This window comes from Sapajus apella, unplaced genomic scaffold (assembly GCF_009761245.1).
Source record: "Sapajus apella isolate SASKATOON/1434 unplaced genomic scaffold, GSC_monkey_1.0 scaffold22, whole genome shotgun sequence".
Taxonomy (NCBI): Eukaryota; Metazoa; Chordata; class Mammalia; order Primates; family Cebidae; genus Sapajus; species Sapajus apella.
In genome coordinates this window covers 26,379,486-26,400,106 of record NW_022436962.1, presented here as the reverse complement: position 1 = coordinate 26,400,106, position 20,621 = coordinate 26,379,486, and the positions used below count along the sequence as shown (strand labels likewise).

The 20,621-nt window shown below is 37.1% G+C and overlaps 2 protein-coding genes across 4 annotated transcripts in view; one reads left to right on the top strand and one right to left on the bottom strand.

Annotated features, from left to right (window-relative positions):
- Nucleotides 1-387, bottom strand: LOC116559013 (small nuclear ribonucleoprotein G). Its single transcript, XM_032289392.1, has one exon. The coding sequence runs from the start codon at nucleotides 351-353 to the stop codon at nucleotides 123-125; it is 231 nt and encodes a 76-aa protein (XP_032145283.1). The 5' UTR covers nucleotides 354-387; the 3' UTR covers nucleotides 1-122.
- The window catches only part of WDR26 (WD repeat domain 26), a 48,252-nt gene extending 33,155 nt beyond the window's left edge, over nucleotides 1-15,097 (top strand). For 2 of the 3 annotated variants that reach the window (XM_032289382.1, XM_032289384.1), the window contains exons 10-14: nucleotides 1,687-1,832; nucleotides 2,130-2,208; nucleotides 2,491-2,620; nucleotides 6,716-6,901; nucleotides 10,613-15,097. In XM_032289382.1, the coding sequence (XP_032145273.1) occupies nucleotides 1,687-1,832; nucleotides 2,130-2,208; nucleotides 2,491-2,620; nucleotides 6,716-6,901; nucleotides 10,613-10,638 (567 nt within the window). In that variant the 3' untranslated portion in view covers nucleotides 10,639-15,097. The remainder of the gene's footprint in view (nucleotides 1-1,686; nucleotides 1,833-2,129; nucleotides 2,209-2,490; nucleotides 2,621-6,715; nucleotides 6,902-10,612) is intronic. The other variant, XM_032289383.1, reaches the window with a different exon arrangement.
- The last annotated feature ends 5,524 nt before the right edge of the window (nucleotides 15,098-20,621 follow it).

The window sequence follows — 20,621 nt, the reverse complement described above, 5'->3', positions numbered from 1 at the left end:
TATTACAAAAGTTTATTTAGCAAAAAGTCTAATATGAAAATGTACATGACCTAATTTTTACATCATAGTAAAACAGGCCCTATGGAGAGAGGACATGGGTTTCTCCGCTGAACAGCCATTATTTATACTCGTTCCAAGGCTTCTAACATGATGATACTATTTCCTCGTATTACCACCATTCCAATATTGTTCTGTTGTCCGCTAGTCGCCATCTCCACACATTCATCTATCACAAGATTCATAAAGGGATCAAATCCCCGCAATATTCCTTGGACATGTCTGCCACCATTTAATTTCAATGATAACTTCTTGTCCATAAATTTTTTCAACTCGGGAGGGTGAGCTTTGCTCATGATGGCTACTCCGCGGGCACACAGAGGCCTTGGAACCCCCTTTGAATTTTTGTAACCAAAAAAAAAAAAAAAAAAAAATGCTGATTTCATGAGTAGACTCCCTTTAATAGTTGAACAATAAAAGTGGTGACAAGTGCTACCATAGAACTTTTCAGTATTTGAGTTATCTTCTAATAAGTAGCTGCCCTAACTATTTTGGATTGTTGGAATGATAAAGATAAGTAACAGATAAAAAGTTTTATGGCAAGGTAAACTTTATATCATAAGTATTATTTATATCATAAATCATAGTTTACTTGCAATGTGGTGTCTACATAGATTCTGTCTCGTTACAGACTCATATGGTTCCAGTAGACATGATGTTTTTTTCTTTTCCTTTTTCCTTTTTTTTTTTTTTTTAAAGAGACAAGGTTGTGCTCTTCGTCACCCATGCTCAAGTACACTGATACGATGATGGCTCACTTCAGCTCAAACTTCTGGGCTCAAATGATCCTCCCGCCTTGGCCTCCCAGCGTGCTGGGATTACAGGCATGAGCTACCATACCCTTTCCCAGATCAATTTTTTAAACTTAAATAAGATAAATAATTTAATTTAGCTAAAACAGGTTATCAGGTTCTTTTATTAAGCTGGTTTGGAACGCATGGATTTTGGTGTTGTATTATCTCAATATGGTTATAAAAATTCTTAATTCTCCCGGTGCAAGATGATCATGTATGCTTCTGCTGAGTTTGCTGTCCTATATATTGTTTAAACCATCAAAATACAAGATTATCTAACTTATAAAATGGGAAGGGTGATTCTTCTCAGAACTTTGGTTATTCAATAAAATGATTACTGTAAGAGCTTTCATCTATAGAGCACATTACAAATTTGGTAAATTTTTGAAAAATGTGGTTAATAGATTTCTCCAGTCTGTATGAAGCTATAAAATGTTTTAGAAATCTTTTTCCATTTCACACCTAAATATTATAGGACAAATTCCAGTATAGTGAATTTTAAAGGAACATTTAAATTATTTTCTAAGAAAAGTAAGTCCTTACTTGGAACTTATGGACTGTTCCTTTCTTTCTATTATGTATGCATGGTGAGTTATTGAAGGAAAGACAGAGCTACAGAGTGTCTTTCCACTTTCCCTTAAGTGTGTTGTAATGAAATTTGACCTGTATTCAAATTTTCATGTTAAAAATACTTCTAAAACAATTAGGTTGAGATCAGTCTCAGGAAAAATAAACCTATTACTAAAAGATATTGTGAAGGGAGGTTTTTGGTTCTTTTATTTGCTTTCTGAGTGCTATGGAGTAATTAAGATAATAGTAGTTTTTTCTTACTCAGGATTTAGATGGTAATCTCCTTGACTCCTGGGAAGGGGTGAGAGTGCAATGCCTTTGGTGCTTGAGTGACGGGAAGACTGTTCTGGCATCAGATACACACCAGCGAATTCGGGGCTATAACTTCGAGGACCTTACAGATAGGAACATGTAACTATTTTTTGTTTCCATTAAACAACAATTATCTGATTTATATTACAATGTGTAGTGGAACTTGCTTTTTTGGAAGAACAGTTTTTATTATGTTTTTTGTTTTGGTTTGCTTGGCAATTTGGATTGGTGGTCACATGGTACTTAGTATTCATTAACTCAGATTCTTCTCAATTGAAATGTAGTATGTAATAGAGATTACAGGCAAAATTGTCATACTTAAGCTAGCACATCTTCTATATTGATAATTTGAATGCCTTAATATATTGCTTTTGACAAATTATTTTCTGGTTACAGAGTACAAGAAGATCATCCTATTATGTCTTTTACTATTTCAAAAAATGGCCGATTAGCTTTGTTAAATGTAGCAACTCAGGTATGTTTATTAATATAATTTTCTGAAAAATTTGGCTTAATACAATTTTTATTCTGCTATTTTCAGTGCATTTGTATTAACAAAATTGTCTGCTTACCCTTAAATTTTACTGCATGTGTTTGATACTTAAATGTATAATCGACCATAAATTTGTCAGCATATTGGTGTTTTGCATGATAGAAAATGAAGATACTTCATCAGGCAAAGGGATATTTACAGATACTTTTTAAAATTTGTTTGAGTTGAGGTAGAGTAAATATCTATATTCTCCTTTGCCTGCAGGGAGTTCATTTATGGGACTTGCAAGACAGAGTTTTAGTAAGAAAGTATCAAGGTGTTACACAAGGGTTTTATACAATTCATTCATGTTTTGGAGGCCATAATGAAGACTTCATCGCTAGTGGCAGTGAAGGTAAATTGTGTCCCTATCAATTTACATATATTAATATTAAAGTCTGTAATTCTTAATTTGTGAAGGCAGTCATATCTCCAAGAAAATTCAAGGTAGTAAGCTAAAATTCTTTTATTTATCCAGTACACTGTTAATTTCCCTCTGTAATGACCTAAAGCCCCCATATTGTCATGAATTGTCACATACTGTCATGTATTACTTTCTTCTTTTCTGTAATGACCGAAGCCCTTTCTGTTGTCATAATACGCAATCATAATCAGCAGTACTTATTCTGACCACATAGCAGTGTGTTTGGTGCATGTATCATATCAAAATTTAGTTAAATTATTATACTTTCATATGTTGACTTGTTTTTTCATGAGACTGATGGTTTCTAAGGGTTGGTAGTAGTTGAAAAATCAAGGTTAATTATAATACTTTACCTGAACTTGGACAGATTTGACTACTTAGATCTTCAGTATTTCTTCAGTGGTCACCAGAGTATAATTTAGTTTGATAATTCTTAAGATTTTAGGAAAGCTGAAATTAACCAAATTCTTCCTACTACTCCCCTTTTGAATAAACTTGTTCTCTAAAAGTATCAGTATTCCAGACCAGGAATATGCCTAAAGTCACTCTGATTTAAAACGTGAATTGTTTAGAAGATGCAAGCACAAATAAGTGAGGCAGTAATGAAATTTAGTATACTTTTTAAGGTGATAGGAACTTAACTAGTAGCAAATTATTGCAAATTTTCATTCAACATATTTTTCTTGAATACCCACTATACATTTTTAGGTACTATAAAAGCAAATTATTTAAGTCACTTTTTTTGGCCAGGCATGTTGGCTTACACCTGTAATTCCAGCACTTTGGAAGGTTTAGGTGGGAGGATTGCTTGAGGCCAGGAGATCAGGCCAACCTGGGCAACATGGCTAGACATTGTCTCTACAAAAAGTAAAACATATATACTGAATCTGGTTTTATAAGATAGGCCAAGGAATTAGATTATGTTATGTTCCATTTATTGTATAAGATGTTTACTATCACTGTCTTGACAAAAAAACTGATCTCAATAGATAAGAGGATCATAAAGTGAAACATGAGCCTTTCCTTTAGGAATAAGGCTGCCAGGTACGGTGGCTCACGCCTATAATCCCAGCACTTTGGGAGGGAGGCTGAGGCAGATGAATCACAAGGTCAGGAGTTTGAGACTAAAAAAAAAGGGGGGAAAAAGGCATATTTAAGGATTTGGACAAAGAGACATTTAGAGATTTAGATTTTAACATCAAGCATATAAATTCATCTTTTTTTTTTTTTTTTTACTGAGTGCGATGGCGCTGTCTTGACTCTGCAACCTCTGCCTCATGGGCTCAAGCAGTCCCTCCTTCCTCAGCCCCTCAAGTAGCCCCAACTAATTTTTGTAAATTTTGTGGAGATGGGGTTTCACTGTGTTGCCCAGGCAGATCTCGAACTCCTGAGCTCAAGCCATCCACCTACCTCGGCTTCCCAAAGTGCTGGGATTACTGGCGTTAGCCACCATGCCCAGCCTGAATTCATCACTTCTTTCTTTCCACCAAAACTCAGGTCAGATGGGATTGGGAGGAAAGAAGAGTAGTTTGTTAGGTAGCAATTGGGAATTTACTTTTTTCCAGTCAGGAAATTTACTTTTTTCTACTACATCTAGATTATCTGTTGGTTTTTTGTTTTGTTCTGTCTCTTTGTTTTTAATATATAGAAGGAGATAATAGACATCCATTAATTTCTGACTAAATTTTCCTGTGGTCTAAATATCTTAGGCCTTCTTGCTTTTTAATTTCCCTCAAAAGATGTCTTCTCTCATGCTCTATTCAATCCTGCTTCTGGTATGTTTCCTTTCTCCTAATTATGCCTCAGAATCCCTTACAGCTCTTTCTAAAAATATGTACCATAGAGGTACTTAAAATTATGTTTGGCTGCCATTATCCCTAATAAAGCCAAACCTTTTTTTAAGTCCAAACTAACTTAGAACCAACCCTGATGGATACTATAATTAAACCACATTATCTTCTGGTTTAGGGCTAAAAATTAGACATCTGTCAGGTATAGAGATTAGTCTTCTCATGACTCAAGCGATTTAGAATGGTTTTGAAAATGTTTTGAACATCAATCGGATATAGTGAATATATAATTAATAATTAAGAAACCTTTTCCCAAAAAAATTATATCGCTACTCCAGTCTTTTCATTGTGCTGGCAATATGTAGAAAAACTGGACTTACTTTTTACCTTTTCATGAACAGATTTCCCAGATTGATAAAGCAAGCAGAGCTTGATGATAAAGCCTGTCATTTTGACCCTAATTACTTCAAATCTTGTTTTTCCTACCTTTAAGCAAATATGCTCTTTGCATATATGTTCACAAAAACATTTTCCTCCAAATAGAGAAATACTTCAATTGCATTTGAACTTTGACCCTGTGATCCTTCTCCTTGTGAACCTCTTCAGTTTAGGAAGGACATACAGCTAATCTGTCTTTTCTCTTTTTCTTTTCTTTTTTTTTTTTTTTTTTTTTTTCTAATTTCTTTTCATGTAAGAAAAAAATTATTTTCAAAAATTTTTGAGCAGCAGATACTTCTAAAAATAAATTCAGTCTTTTAATTGGTGCCTTTTAGCTTTTGCTTCACACATACACACTAAAAGTTCAGATACAGTTCTAGCTTTTTATCTTCATGTCAGAAATTTTGAAGCTAAGGTACATTCTCTAAGGTTTCCTCAGTGGCAGTACAGGCACTGATAGTTTGCACATTGGTCACATACTTAACATATCATCAGGTTAAACACCTTTCTAATTTGCTCTGGGATTCTTCCCTCTGTTCAAAAACCATCACCTGTAATCAATCTCTTCACATTAATAAGTGGTGTTTATTCCAAACACCTTTCCACATACAAATATATTTAATCCTCATAACAACATGATATGAGGTAAGTATCCCCATTTACAGGTGAAGGGTTGTACTGCCTGAAGTTGCACAGCTAGTCTGTTGGAGGAAGGACACGATCTTGGGCAGTCTGATTCCAGAGCCCATACAATGAACTGATACTCTTTATACTATGGCCAGTTTTTTTAAGATTAGTTAATTACAAAGAAACAAACCTGTAGGGGATTTTGATTGTTGTGGTCACTTCATGAGATTATACTCTACAAATATGATGCAGATAAGGGACCTTTGTCTAGACTCACTAGTAAGCTCTTGAGCAGGGCTGCCTGGATTTGAATCCCAACTTTACCATTTACTAGCTGTTAACCAAGAGCAGACCATTTAACCATAACCCATGTTTCAGTCACCATTAATAAGAGGATAAGCCAGCCAGGCTCGGTATCTCACGCCTGTAATCCCAACACTTTGGAAGGCTGAGGCGGGCAGATCATGAGGTCAGGAGATCGAGACCATCCTGGCTAACACAGTGAAACCCTGTCTCTACTACAAATACAAAAAATTAGCCAGGCATGGTGACAAGCACCTGTAATCCCAGCTACTCAGGAGGCTGAGGCAGGAGAATCGCTTGAACCTAGGAGGCAAAGGTTGCAGTGAGCCCAGATCACGCTACTGCACTCCATCCTGGGTGACAGAGTGAAAAAAGAAAAAAGATAAGCAGAATACCCACCTTATGGGGTAGTGATGAAGATTAAATAATATGCATTAAGTACTTGATACCTAGTACTTCCTAAGCACCCAATAAAGGTTTAGCTGTCATCTTCATTTTTGCCTCATTATTCAATATGGATACATTGCTTTTCTGTCACTTCCCATTTCCATAGAATTTATCACCATCTCTATCCTGGATTTGTTTATGTTCAAAGGTCTTGATTTATAATTCTTCATTACTCATGTATTGACAGAATACTGCAGATAGTTTTTGTGTGTGACTTGATGTGAGAGCTAATCATCTTTAACAGAAAAAAAAGGAATTTATTTTATTTAAATGTTTTTTCGTAAGGCAATATGTTAAGCTATTCATGGTATATTTTCCCTTTAAGTCATAGTAAAGAGTCTTGTTCTATGGTACTGAATGATAAGATCAGTTAGTTGGTTTCGTTAATGTAAAACTTTTCTCTGAATTACTGTATGTTCAGATCACAAGGTTTACATCTGGCACAAACGTAGTGAACTGCCAATTGCGGAGCTGACAGGGCACACACGTACAGTAAACTGTGTGAGCTGGAACCCACAGATTCCATCCATGATGGCCAGCGCCTCAGATGATGGCACTGTTAGAATATGGGGACCAGCACCTTTTATAGACCACCAGAATATTGAAGGTAATACCATTGTACAGTGTTCCTATGTTTTGTCCAAATGAAATGTTGCTCGGCTTAATATGAAGTTAAAGCAGTTTTTAGCAGCAGTTTATTTGAAGAGTGGTATATGATTTTTCTCTTTTATACATTGTGTGCTATCTCAGGTCACAGAATGAGTTTAAGTAATCTAAGAGCCAATAGCGTAGTGGTTGTTTGGCGGGGGACAGTGAAGAGAATAAGCTAGAATATGATTACATCATTGACATCCAGTTAGCTATTTAGTAGTTTCACTTTAAAAGTTTTACTGAAAATCTTGCTTCATCATGCTACCTAAATGTAATATTGTAGGAAGCATACACGTGAAACTAACCATACATAATGTGAATAACTTTAGATATTAAAAATCTTTATTATGGAGTTTACTGTTAAAAAAAAAAAAAAGCGTTTACACCATGCATCATACTAACATGAGTTGTGTTTAATGGATAAAGAGAAGAAAGCATTAAAATTGATCATGTACCTGTGTGCCAAGCAGCATACTAATCCCTTTACATATACTATCTTGCATAAAGTCTTCATAGTCCTATAAGGGAAGTATTTTTATCATTATTTTTAGAGGTAAGGAAACTGCAGCATGGCAAAATTAATTCACTTGTTAAGTGCCATCAGGTCTTCAGGTCTAAGTCTGAAAGGTTTTTTTCACCACTTTGAGATACTTGGGGATGAAGAAAGGCCAGAGTATAAGGCTAACAGTTAAGGGCAAAAGCTTAATTGAACATGATATCAGTACTACAGCAAAGAGGTATTGAGAAACTTCCTGTAAATGACTCTCTTAAATAGAGCACGTAGAATGTTGAGTTTGCTTAGAAGGAAACAGTTTATCTATAAACAGATTTTTTTGTTAAGCATGTCCCACCTAAGTTTTTTTTTAGTGAGAAAGATGGATGACTGATCTCTCTCACTTAAGTGATTCTCTGTGGAGGAGGATTATCAGAGTAGTATGCATGGTTTGAAAAGTATATTCCCTACACTTTTGTCTTTGTGGTACAGACTGTAGAAGGCTTGGCCACATCTTACTGGTTGATAAGGATATGTAATCAGAGATGAGAATACAAAGCATGAAGAGCCACATGGGTCAAAAAGTTTGAGAACTACTGTTGATTTGCCCAGAACCTTGAAGGGTTTTTTTTATATTTGTAGATCACTACCTGACATTCTAACATTCCTCTAGGAAAACTAAGACCAGAAATCCTTTATTCTTGTATTGTCTTGTTTGGGTTTCAGTCAAAGGCTTACAAACCCAAAGTCTTTATAGATCTGCAACTGTGATTCAATCTGTGATTTTCTCATTAGTTGTTTGGAAGTTATTTCGTCAAAAAAACATACTTGGTTTAAAGAGGTAGGAAAATATTAGGTATGTAGTAACAGATTTACCCCAGAAAAGGATATGTTTTGTGCCTCCACAGCGAGGGAATGAAAGTGTGCTGCTATTTGGTGACTGACTAACGTAGATCCTCACTTTGGTGAGAGAGCCAAATTTTGGCTAATTTGTAGGATCTGGGTCCAGTTCAGCAGCTCTCCATTATGCTTTGGCAACATGGGTGTGCCCTAAAATGATTTTCATTTTCACCTGAAATAATAAAAGTGTCTGTATTAGCAGACATTTGGCTATAGTCCTTTTCACAAGTTATTTTCTGGAGTATTCCGCCTCCACCCCTAAAACACTTTTTCTAATTAAAGTAATAACTATTAAGAATAGAATTTCTAGCCGGGCGCGGTGGCTCACGCCCCAGCACTTTGGGAGGCCGAGGCGGGTGGATCACGAGGTCAAGAGATCGAGACCATCCTGGTCAACACGGTGAAACCCCGTCTCTACTAAAACTACAAAACATTAGCTGGGCATGGTGGTGTGTGCCTGTAATCCCAGCTACTCAGGAGGCTGAGGCAGGAGAATTGCCTGAACCCAGGAGGCGGAGGTTGTGGTGAGCCAAGATCGCGCCATTGCACTCCAGCCTGGGTAACAAGAGCGAAACTCTGTCTCAAAAAAAAAAAAAAAAAAAAAGAATAGAATTTCTGAAAAATGTAGATGAGGCTAAAGAAATCAATATTCAGAAATCAAAATACAACCAGGCATGGTGGCTTGCGCCTATAATCCTAGCTACTCAGGAGGCTAAAGCAGGAGGATTTCTTGAGTCCAGGAGTTTGAGGCTGCAGTGAGCTAGGATCATGCCATTGCACTCCAGCCTAGGTGACAGAATGAGACCGTGTCTCTGAAGGAAAAACAAAAAAGGAAAAATATAACACAGTAAAATACTATAAGTCATTTACAGTGAAATAAAAATATTTCACTCAACAGCTCCATTTCAAAAGAGAAATTTTAACAGTAGAATTATGGACTGTAAATAAAGTTTTAACAGTAGAATTATGTATTTTTTTGAAGGATGCATAAAATGGAATAGGACAAAGTACTGATGCGTGCTACAGTGTGAATGGACCTTGAAAACAATATGCTAAGTGAAAAAAGCAGGACACACGAGACCACATACTATGATTCTGTTTATATGGAATGGTCCCAAATAGACAAATCTGTAGACAATATAGATATAGCGGTTACTTAGGGCTTGGGGAGGTGTTTGCTAATGAATGTTGAAAATGTTCTAAAATTGATTGTTAATGATTGTATAATTCTGTGGGTACACTAAAAACCACTGAATTGTATACTTTATTTTTTTGTTTGTTGTTTTTTGTTTCTGTTTTGAGACAGAGTCTCACTCTGTCGCCCAGACTGAAGCACAGTCGCATGATCTCAGCTCACTGCAACCTCCACCTCCTGGGTTCAAAGTGTACACTTTAAATGGTTGCATTGTACAATATATGAATTATATCTTAAAGCTGTTATACACACACACACCTCCCGAAAAAAATGGAGTAGGGCAATACTATAGAATTTCAGACTGAGCAACTGAAAGGAGAATTAACAACTACATAGTTATAACGTTATTCTACCTTAGCCAGATTTTTCTTTTTTCTTCTTTACTATTGTAACATAAAGATTTTTCTATTCTGCTGTTTCAAGGTTAATTTTTAAAATAAGAGATTTTGAGGCCGGGCACAGCGGCTTGTCCCTCTCATCCTAACACTTTGGGAGACCAAGGCAGGCAGATTGGTTGAGCTCAGGAGTTCAAGACCAGCCCAGCAACATGGAGAAACCCTGTCTCTACAAAAAAATACAAAAAGTAGCCAGGCGTGCTGGCATGCGCCTGTGTAATCCTGGCTACTCAGGAAGCAGAGGCAGAAGGATCGTTTGAGCCCAGGAGGCAGAGGTTGCAGTGAGCCCATATTGCATCACCAGCCTGAGTCAAAGAGTGGGACCCTGTCTCAAAAAAAATAAAGGCATGAGATTCTAACATGATTGTTCACTTGGGTTTCTTCAGTCTTCAAAATAATCGTGATTTTAGATTGTATATATGGTCTAAGACACGATAGAGACACATTGTTTTAATGACTATATTGTCTTAGACACGATAGAGACACATTGTTTTAATGACTATATTTAATGAGTATGCTAATTAAAGTATCAAGAATTTGTTTTGATTTTTTAATGTTAGTATAATTTTGTAATGTCATAATGCTAATTTTGAAACTTTCTAACTGGTAACTTTTTTCTCTCCCTCCCCTCTTTTTCCTCCTCCCTTCCCCCCCCCCATACATTTCATCCTTGTCTTCATTCAGAGGAATGCAGTAGCATGGATAGTTGATGGCGAATTTGGAGCAGACGACTTCTGTTTAACTTAAAATTAGTCGTATTTTAATGGCTTGGGATTTGGTGCAAACAAACATGATTGATAGCTGGACAGACATGCTCGTCATGAAAAAAGAACCATTTCTGAAGCCCGATTGGGGCCAAACATTTACACCTTGCTTCATAGTAACCAGTTGAGATGAAGCACGTCGTTAGAACGTTGTTGGACACCATGTTGAATTATCCCCCATCGGTTGTGAAGAACTGTGCTACATTCAGGCTTACCCATTGAACTCAGTATATATATTTTTTTCCTTCCTGTCTTTTGTCTGGCAGGATACCATTCTTGTTGCTCTTCTGTGTAATGAAGTTAAAATGCTTGTTTGGAAAACTTTATTTAACAGTTTAGAAGGCTTGATAGAAAGAGTGCATTAGTCTGAAGAGTATACATTGGATAGGAAAGAATTTCCTCCTTTTGTTTTTCCAAATCTTTCCGCCTTATTTAGCTTGAGATCTTTGCAGCTTGGTTCATGGATTCTAGCCTTGCCCGTTGCGCAGTATATACTGATCCAGATGATAAACCAGTGAACTATGTCAAAAGCACTCTCAATATTACATTTGACAAAAAGTTTTGTACTTTTCACATAGCTTGTTGCCCCGTAAAAGGGTTAACAGCACAATTTTTTAAAAATAAATTAAGAAGTATTTATAGGATTAAAGTGACTTCATTTGTATACATTTGGAATCTAAACCAGCTTAAAAACAGTTTCCTCAATGACTTAAATACACACTATAACTGATGCTCTTCTGGAATACCACATGAGACATGGTCAGAAACAGTGCTTGGAAGAACATTACACAGGAAATTCAGAGTAATGTTTTGAAGGTTTCCCCCCTTTTGTTTTATTCCTGAAGGAACATCAGTACCCGATCTTGAAGAAATTCAAGATTCAAAAAGAATTTTAAATACACCAAGATGAAAGATCAGTAGTCAGTTCGTTTTCAATAAAGCTTGTTCCAAGTTTTTTTCAACTTGGGAAGTAATTTTGGTGTGATCTAGCAAAAGAGTAGAAATCAGCAGATATAATCACTTTGGAAGTTTATAGTGTAACTGAAATTGTTAGAAGAATTCAGCAGGGTACAAACATACTGGGATTAAAACCTCATAGTCATTTCTCTTAATTGCCCTTAATATTTTGACATATAGGGATCCATAAATTTAAAGAATATTTCTTCTTAGTTTTTTCAGATATTGCCATACTGAACCTCATTCTAAACTGGTGCTGTGGATAGTCTTTCCCTCGCCCCTCCTTTTTTAGTTTAAGGTTTCCTTCATGGAAAAGCACTTTTAATTTTGGGAATTTCACATTTAAAATAAGCCAAAAGCCTGATGTTCACATTGTGCTTTTAAACTCCGTCACAGCTGAATACAACATAACATAGTCTCCACTGAAATTCCCTCCATTTTTCAGTAGAGGATAAATAGGGTGACCCTGGCTGTAGGGAAGAGAATGGGGATACCCCCAAAATAAGATTTTGGTGAAGAAAAAGTTTTGTACTAAGCTCCCCTTTAGGCATAGCCAAGTCTACAATATAATTATGATCATGAATAGACTCCTCCAGGATCCACAAAGAAGAGAGAGGGCTTGGATGTCAAAAATTCTCCCATTGTGGGGGTGGGTGGTTGGGGATGGGAGAAAGGGAAAGTCAGGGAAGGGGAGAAGAAAGAAAAACACTTTTGGCCTTAAAATAGTGTGCATTCTCCCAGAAGCCCGTAGTAAGAGAAAATGACAGATCGTGGTCAACAGACTCTTATCAAATTGGTATGTAAAAGATTTCTTCAAGCTCCATTTTGCAAAGACCACCACTTAGAGAATCAAAGAATTCCTGTTTTGATACTTCTAAGTTAAAATATATGTTACAGTTTATCTGGTACTTCATTTTTCTTAACTAAAATTACTTTTTACTTTAAGCTTGAATAAAAATCTTCATTGGTAACTGTATGTAATTAAGTGGCAACTTCTCTTTACCTCAGTATAGTTAAAAACCATTCATATTTTAAGTGATTCATGTGTACCCTGAAGCCATTAATACACCCCAGTCTTTACAGTAACATCACTAAATGTGGGCATAGAAACTCCACAGCTGTTTACAAATTTGGTTACAGTGTGCTATGGTACATGTGTAACACTGAGATTTGTGCCCATTCAGTGGCAATTTGGCACTCAGATTCTATTCTCTACACCTAACCACCCCTAGATCTGAGTTTTCAGAGTGCTTCTGAAGTACAGTTAAAAAACACTTTTTAAAAAGTGGAGTAAAAGTGAGGCACATTTTACAAGAACATAACTCCTATTAAAATGGAGTAACAACTATGCAAAGGTTTCTATAGCAGCTAGGTGAGTTTGTTTTCCGGGTCTGTCTTAACTGGCAGCTTTCTGTATATTACTGGTACTTTGCTGTGCCAATTTGCTGTAAACGTCTGTTCCATATATTTGCCATGCAGTGACTGTGCTAGAAAGGTGAAATAAATGGTAAAGAAGCCTAGGATTTTATGGTATAAGAAACTGATCACAGGATTTTCCAATCCATAGCTATTAATTGAAAACTTCTGATAGTGCTGTAGGCTCTATAGTAGGCTTAAGAGTGAGAATACTATGAAGCCAGCCACAAGATACTAACAAATGTATAAATTGAAAAGTACCAATACTTTTTGCACATAGATCAAAATAGAGTGGAGAATTTGGGCTCCAAAAATCAGGTTAGTAGGCTCATTTCCATGTGCTTAAAAATGTTTTTGTTGTTGTTATGCATTGATTAAGGGCTAGAGCAAATATAAAATTAAATGTCTTTTTCCTCCAAATAATTGGTTATTAATGGTAAAATGTTGGACTTGGGGATTACTGAGATTAGTGTGTGGGTGGTAATAAAAGAATTGGAGTGGGAGTTAGCTGGGGGGATGACAAAGCTTTAGCTTTGGTTTTGTATTTTATTAGTCTCCATGACAGCTATATTTCTGTTGCTGTTATTGGCCAGATAAATGTGTTGTAGTAAACCAGGTAAGTATTTTAAACAGAGAACAGTTTATTTGCATAGATCCCTACAAATTGGCCCATTTTATTGGGTGGGAAAAAAAACGGGGGGGAATTCCCTAACTTCAAATAATTAGAGTATCCTGCAGTTGAAAGAAAAAAAATCCAATTTTGTCAATATTTTCTTTTCTTAGGCTGAAAAAAACAAGTAATAATATGATGAATTTTATTATTAGGAGTGTTCTGCCTCTAGAGTGGCATTCCATGACATTAATAGAAAATCCTTCTTTCCCACCCTTCCCCATCTTGAAATTTTCTTTTTTAGGATGTTGGTTCCTGCAAACAAGAACTGACCCTATCACCTCTGCCTCACAGTGGGTAAATATATCGTACATCTCTTGAAAGGGAAAATATCCATGTCAGTTTCTTTCACAGCAGAAGAATGGCTGCTTTTGAATGGGGAGGAAAGAAGACATTTTTCTTAATATCCTTTTTGTCCCATCTCTAAAATGTATTATTTTGATTTGTTTTTACTTTAATTTCTCATTCACAATTTAGCAGCTCTCCTTTTGGGTTGCTCTCCAACACATTACTTCCATTTCAGAAACCATATCTGATTTAATATAAACTGCTAACTTAAAAAGAAGAGGTGAATTTGCATTTACACTTAGACACTTTCTAAAAACAGGGTGAACTTAATTGAAATTTTTCAGTGTTGTTAAGCTATTGTTATAGTAGCTGCCCTATAGTTACAAAAATAAAAACTATAAAAACCCATCCCCTATCTACTTAATCCAGATAGCCTGGATTTAACAAAACTAATAGTATAAAAATATGTGCGTGTGTGTGTGTGTGTTGTGTGTGTATGTGAGAGAGAGAGAGAGAGTACTTGATTCATAAAAAGTCCTGGAAACAGCTGTTCTAGGATCTTGTCATTTTTACTAAAAGTCTCGTGCACATGTGAAGTGCCCTCTGAGTTTAAGGTTTGGTTAATACTGGTATATTTTTATAAGATTGAAATTGTGTCCCCATCTTTAACTTAAACATTTTCATTATTAGGGTCAATGTGCTAGAACTGAATTGTAACATTTTTAGGCACAGATGGAAAAAATGTTATTGGCGCCTTGAAAATGTGTGTGTGTGGTGAGGGGAATGGATCCACAAAAGCATGTATGTACTTACAAACCAAGCTGTAGAGATCAAGAAAAGAACTTACAGTGTTGATCTCAAGATTTCTAAATTGTCAAGATTTACATGGCATTGTGGTGGAACTAGTTAACACTTAGAGCTTTTGGTATGTAATAACTATTTGCTATGGACTGATTAAATGTTCCAAATGATTGTGCTCTTAAATTTTGGTGGGTTTTGATTTTCGTTTTCTTAACTGCCTCTCAGATTATATTTAGTTTAAATTTCTTTATTCATTAAAGTATAAAAACTTCAGGCCTCTGATATTTATTTTCACTTGTTTACTAATTATTTACAAAACACTCTTTGACTTTTATTTTATAAATGTGTAGTATATTAAATGTGTTTAAATTTTTGTTCAACTGAAACTACATTAACTTTGATTTGCTTTACTGGGATTTTTTTAAATACACCTTTTCCATGTCAGTGCGCAGCACTTAACCAGTCGTTTGTATTCCCTTTCTTTCAATCCAATAAACAGAATGAATACCTAAATAATCCTTGGTGTGTTACATCTCCTAATATCCACTAATCTGAATATTTAAATAGTACTTTTTTGCCTAACAACAATTGATTTGCTGAACTTTTATGTATTTTAGAGAGAGAGTCTCACTGTGTTGCCCAGACTGGACTTGAACTCCTGGGCTCAAGCTATCCTCCTGCCTCAGCCTCTCAAAGTGCTGAGATAACAGACGCAAACCACCATGGCTGGCTCTGATTTGCTGCATTTGTCTTTGATATAAGTACCTAGAGTTTGCGAGTGATAGCTGAAGAAGCAGTGTTTAGTCTGTTGGGATCATCTTTTTAAGGGCCATTGTGCAATCATGGATAAATTTAGAAAAATTTTAGGAGCATTTGCATTTTAAAGTAATTGCATACCCTATTTTGTTCAAAAATAAAGTTCAAATGGGAAAAACAAGTATTTGGCAGCTAACTAATGCTGAGTGTAGCTGTGAGAGGTAATGCTTCCATAATACTGCTCACTGCTTAGAAAATCATGGTTTGCAACTTTCTCTGATTAACAGGAAAAAGAAGGGAGAAAATTTTCTACTTGTCTTTAAATACAGCTATACTTTAACAGCAGATTTCGCCAAGTTGTCAGATTATTCATCTACATTTAGAGTTTCATGCCAGTTCCCAGGACGAGGTATAGAAATTTTCTAAGAGTACAGATTTTCATTTTAAAATACAATCTGGCCACGTATATTGGCTCACGCCTGTACTCCCAACACTTTGGGAGGCCTAGGCAGGCAGATCACCTAACGTCAGGAGTTCAAGACCAGGCTGGCCAATGTGGCAAAACCCCATCTCCACTAAAAATACAAAAATTAGCCAGGTGTGGTGGCGCATGCCTGTAGTCTCAGCTACTCAGGAGGCTGAGACAGGAGAATTGCTTGAACCTGGGAGGCAGAGGTTGCAGTGAGCCAAGATCGTGCCATTGCACTTGAGCCTGAACCAGCAGTGCAAGACTCCCTCTCAAAAAATAATAAAATACAATCTAATTCTCTTCCACTTAAGCAAAATAAAAACTGGTATTTTATTACATCATTTAATGACTTATTTTCCAAAAAGTCTTAAAACTTAAGGAATATTCAACAAACAGAAGTATTCCCCTCATCCTATCACATCTTTCAAGAATCTTGGTTGTTGGTTTTGTGGTAGTGGGCTCTTCTCCTTCAAAATTGATTAGCCTACTTAAATGAGCTTGCTATATATGAAACATTCTAGTCATGTAAAGTGATATCAGCATGTTATAGCTAATGTGGGAAACGGACAAATAGCAAATTTTCTGTCAAGTTTATTTTATTGTGTTTTGTTTTTTATCCTCAGATGAGACAAGTTTTTTGATGTGAGGAGTAGTGGCTTCCTTGGTCACGATATTAAAGTTGGTGCAACTGTATGTACATTAGTCCCTTCTATACGATTTAAGACTTAAACTTCTTCCATACGCTCAGGAAAGACATTTAAGACAATTGGCCATGGCGATAGAACATATCTAGAGTAAAAATGATTCACTGCAAGTTTAACTTATTTTTAAAAATAGAATAAAATGAATGAGTATGCTAAATGTTCGATTAGCATATTTATTTAGAAAAAAGGCTGTGTGGCTTTTTTCCCTACTGTTTTGAATATAATTAAGAAATAGTGCAACACATTGGATTGGAAATTGTATTCCAAATAGTTTCCAAATGTTGAATAATCTTCCCTCATCCCCCATAGCTGAAAAATATCAATTTGTGTCCTAAGCATTCAGAAAAGGGAGCCCTGATTTTATTAACATCCACAAAACTTTCTAAAAATCCTTCTTAAAGAACAGAGAGACACTTCTAATAGAAAACAAAATATATTTTGGATCTGTATGCTGTGTTTTGAAAAGGAGAATAAACTTTAGACGAATATACCTGAACCTTTCCCAGGTAAGTATGTTTAAGTGAGCTTTTTTGCTCCATTAATGGATTTGCATGAAGGGAACTTTTCAGTCAGTAAGTTTTGGTTAACTTGTATACAAAAAAACTAAACAACTGACTTGGTTTTCCTGTTTCTTTCTGTACTTCCTCTTAGTAAAAATAGACAGTTGGAGTGCCTGTTAGATGCCAGGCACTAAGCTAAGCATTTCATATATATTATTTAACTGTCTACTGTAAACAAGTATTAACTACTGCCCACTATTTTCCAGGTGATAAACTCAAGCTTAAAGATATAACCTATTTGATTCCAAAGCCAAATTTTTCCAAATGCATGTGAGACTCAATTGGAGGCTTTTCTGAGTTTGAGATTTCTGAGCCAGCTTTCAGATCTTGAGTCAAAGGGAGATCTGGAATTTGTGTGTGTGTGTGAACACTCCAGGTAATTTTACTTTTTAATTTTTTAATGTAGAGACGGGTCTCAATCTCCTGGCCCTAAGCAGTCCTCTCACCTTGGCCTCCCAAAGTGCTGGGATTATAGGTGTGAGCCGCTGCTCAAGACAAGGTAATTTTATGCTGTCAGCCTGGCACCAATCCACTTGTTGGTGTTTGAAAACCACAAGTCCTTGCCGGGCGCGGTGGCTCAAGCCTGTAATCCCAGCACTTTGGGAGGCCGAGGCGGGTGGATCACGAGGTCAAGAGATCGGGACCATCCTGGTCAACATGGTGAAACCCCGTCTCTACTAAAAATAGAAAAAATTAGCTGGGCATGATGGTGCGTGCCTGTAATCCCAGCTACTCAGGAGGCTGAGGCAGGAGAATTGCCTGAACCCAGGAGACGGAGGTTGCGGTGAGCCGAGATTGCGCCATTGCACTCCAGCCTGGGTAACAAGAGCGAAACTCCGTCTCAAAAAAAAAAAAAAAAAAGCAGGAGCAAGGAGGGCATTCAGAGGAACTAACCACAACATTAATTATACACATACTACACCTATTTAGTTATTGAACAAGAAGTATTCATTTGAGTACTTGCTGTAGGTCAGTCACTAGGAGTATGATCCATCTATATGTATTCTCATTTAAATATCAAGGTAGCTTTGTGGGGCAGTTATGCTAATTCTCATTTTACAAATAAGGGAAATAGGCTTTAAAAGATAATGTATGAAGGAGCTGGTACTCAAACCCATGTGCCTTTGAGCTCATGTTTTTAGTCACTACACCATGAAATATTTTTTTGGTGTCTATAGATAGCCACTTACCTTGGAAAAATTGACTGTTAAAACTTGTCAAAGACAGATTAAAAGTTTAAGGCCTCACTTTGATTCTAGTGAACTGCTTAATTCATAGAAGGAAATGACACGAAATTCTGGCGACTCTTTCGTAGAGATTGCTTCTGAGGTGGGGGGGTTGTTTTTTGTTTTTGTTTGGTTTTGGTTTTGGTTTTTGAGATGGAGTCTCACTCAGTTGCCAGGCTGGAGTGCAGTGGTGTGATCCTGACTCACTGCAACTTCCGTTTTCCAGTTTCAAGCAATTCTCCTGCCTTAGCCTCCCAAGTAGCTGGGACTACAGGCACGCACCACTACAGCAGGCTAATTTTCTGTGTATGTGTTTTTAGTAGAGACGGGGTTTCACCATGTTGGCCCGGATGGTCTCGATCTCTTAACCTCGTGATCCGCCTGTTGGTTTTTGTTTTGTTTTGTTTTGAAACAGTCTCGTTCTGTCACCCAGGCTGGAGTGCAGTGGTGGATCTCAGCTCACTGCAACCTCTGCCTCCCAGGTTCATGCAGTTATCGTGTCTCAGCCTCCAAGTAGCTGGGACTAGACATGCACCACCAGGCCCAGTTAATGTTAGTATTTTTAGTAGGGATGAAGTTTCACCCTGTTGGCCAGGCTGGTCTTGAACACCTGCCCTCAAGTGATCTGCCCACCTTGGCCTCCCAAAGTGCCAGGATTACAGGCATGAGCCACCATACCCAGCCTGATAACTTTAATTGTAAAACAGACTCAAGTTTTGTAGAGGGAAACCTCCACAACAAATTTTTATCTTTTTTCAAGAGATAGAGTCTTGCTCTATTGCCCAGGCCACAGTGCAGAGATGTCATCATATTTCACTGTAACCTTGAACTCCTGGGCTCAAGCCATCCCTCCACCTCAGCTTCCCAAGTAGCTAGGATTGTACAGATGCCTATATTGGCTAATTTTTTTTTTAAGAGATCAAGTCTCATGGTGTGGACCAGGGTTTCTCAAACTCCTGGCCTCACGTGATCCTTCTACCTTGGCTTTCCAAAGTGCTAGGATTACAGGCATGAGCCACTGTGCTTGGCCTAGATACTTAATATTAAGAAATTGCCAGTTTATTATGTGATCACAGTCCATAAGAAAAAATAATAAAAAGAAATTGCAAGTTTGTATGACACTGATACTGTAGTCACCTGTGGGTTTTCTTGGTGTTTTTTGTTTTGTTTTTGAGACAGTCTTGCTCTGTCACCTAGGCTGGAGTGCGGTGGCGTGATCTCAGCTCACTGCAACCTCCGCCTCCTGGGTTCAAGTAATTCTCCTGCCTCAGTCTCCCAAGTAGCTGGGACAACAGGCGCGTGCCATCATGCCTGGCTAATTTTTTTTATTTTTAGTAGAGAGAGGGTTTCACCATGTTAGCCAGGATGGTCTCAATCTCCTGACTTTGTGATCCAACCACCTTGGCCTCCCAGAGTGCTGGGATTACAGGTGTGAGCCACCACGCCCAGCCATCATGTGTATTAATAAGAACCTTTATCTTACAGAGAAACATACTAAAATATTACAGATGTAATGAGGTCTAGGATTTGCTTCAAAATGGAGGGTGGTGAAGGCCAAGGAAGGTGGTAGGTAATGGATAATTACTGTAAGTTTATTTTTCTTCTCTGCTGTCTGAATCAGCAAGTATGATCATAAGTTGATTATTGCAGCTGGTAAAATAGAAAATTACCAGCCTGGGTAAGTCCTATTACTCTCTCCCAGAAAGTTGGCAAATTTATATTAAGCTACCCCAGAGGATTCACCTTCCCACAGGTCTCTTTCTGAAAGATAACAGTGCCAGTCAAATGTGTTACTTTTAATCGAGCCACACGAGAGGTTCAACTCTCACCCCAGTTGCATCCAACCTGTGAAACAGGATCTAGAAAACAGGAATTAAAGTGTATGTTCAACTGACTCCCATTCTGACTAGGTGCTAATGTGTAATGGGAACTGATATAGAAACCAAGATTGCTCCATAACGGATGTAGCAAACCAAATATACAGCAGAAGAAGCCACAGGCAAACCACTGAATTCTCTCAGCCTGCTGATTCCACCCCCCACCCCCCCACCCACTCTTCTCCACCCAGCTTCAGAGGGAGGC

What these genes read in the sequence shown, in the direction of transcription:
- LOC116559013 (XM_032289392.1), bottom strand. Translation starts at nt 353, where the DNA reads ATGAGCAAAGCTCACCCTCCCGAGTTGAAAAAATTTATGGACAAGAAG.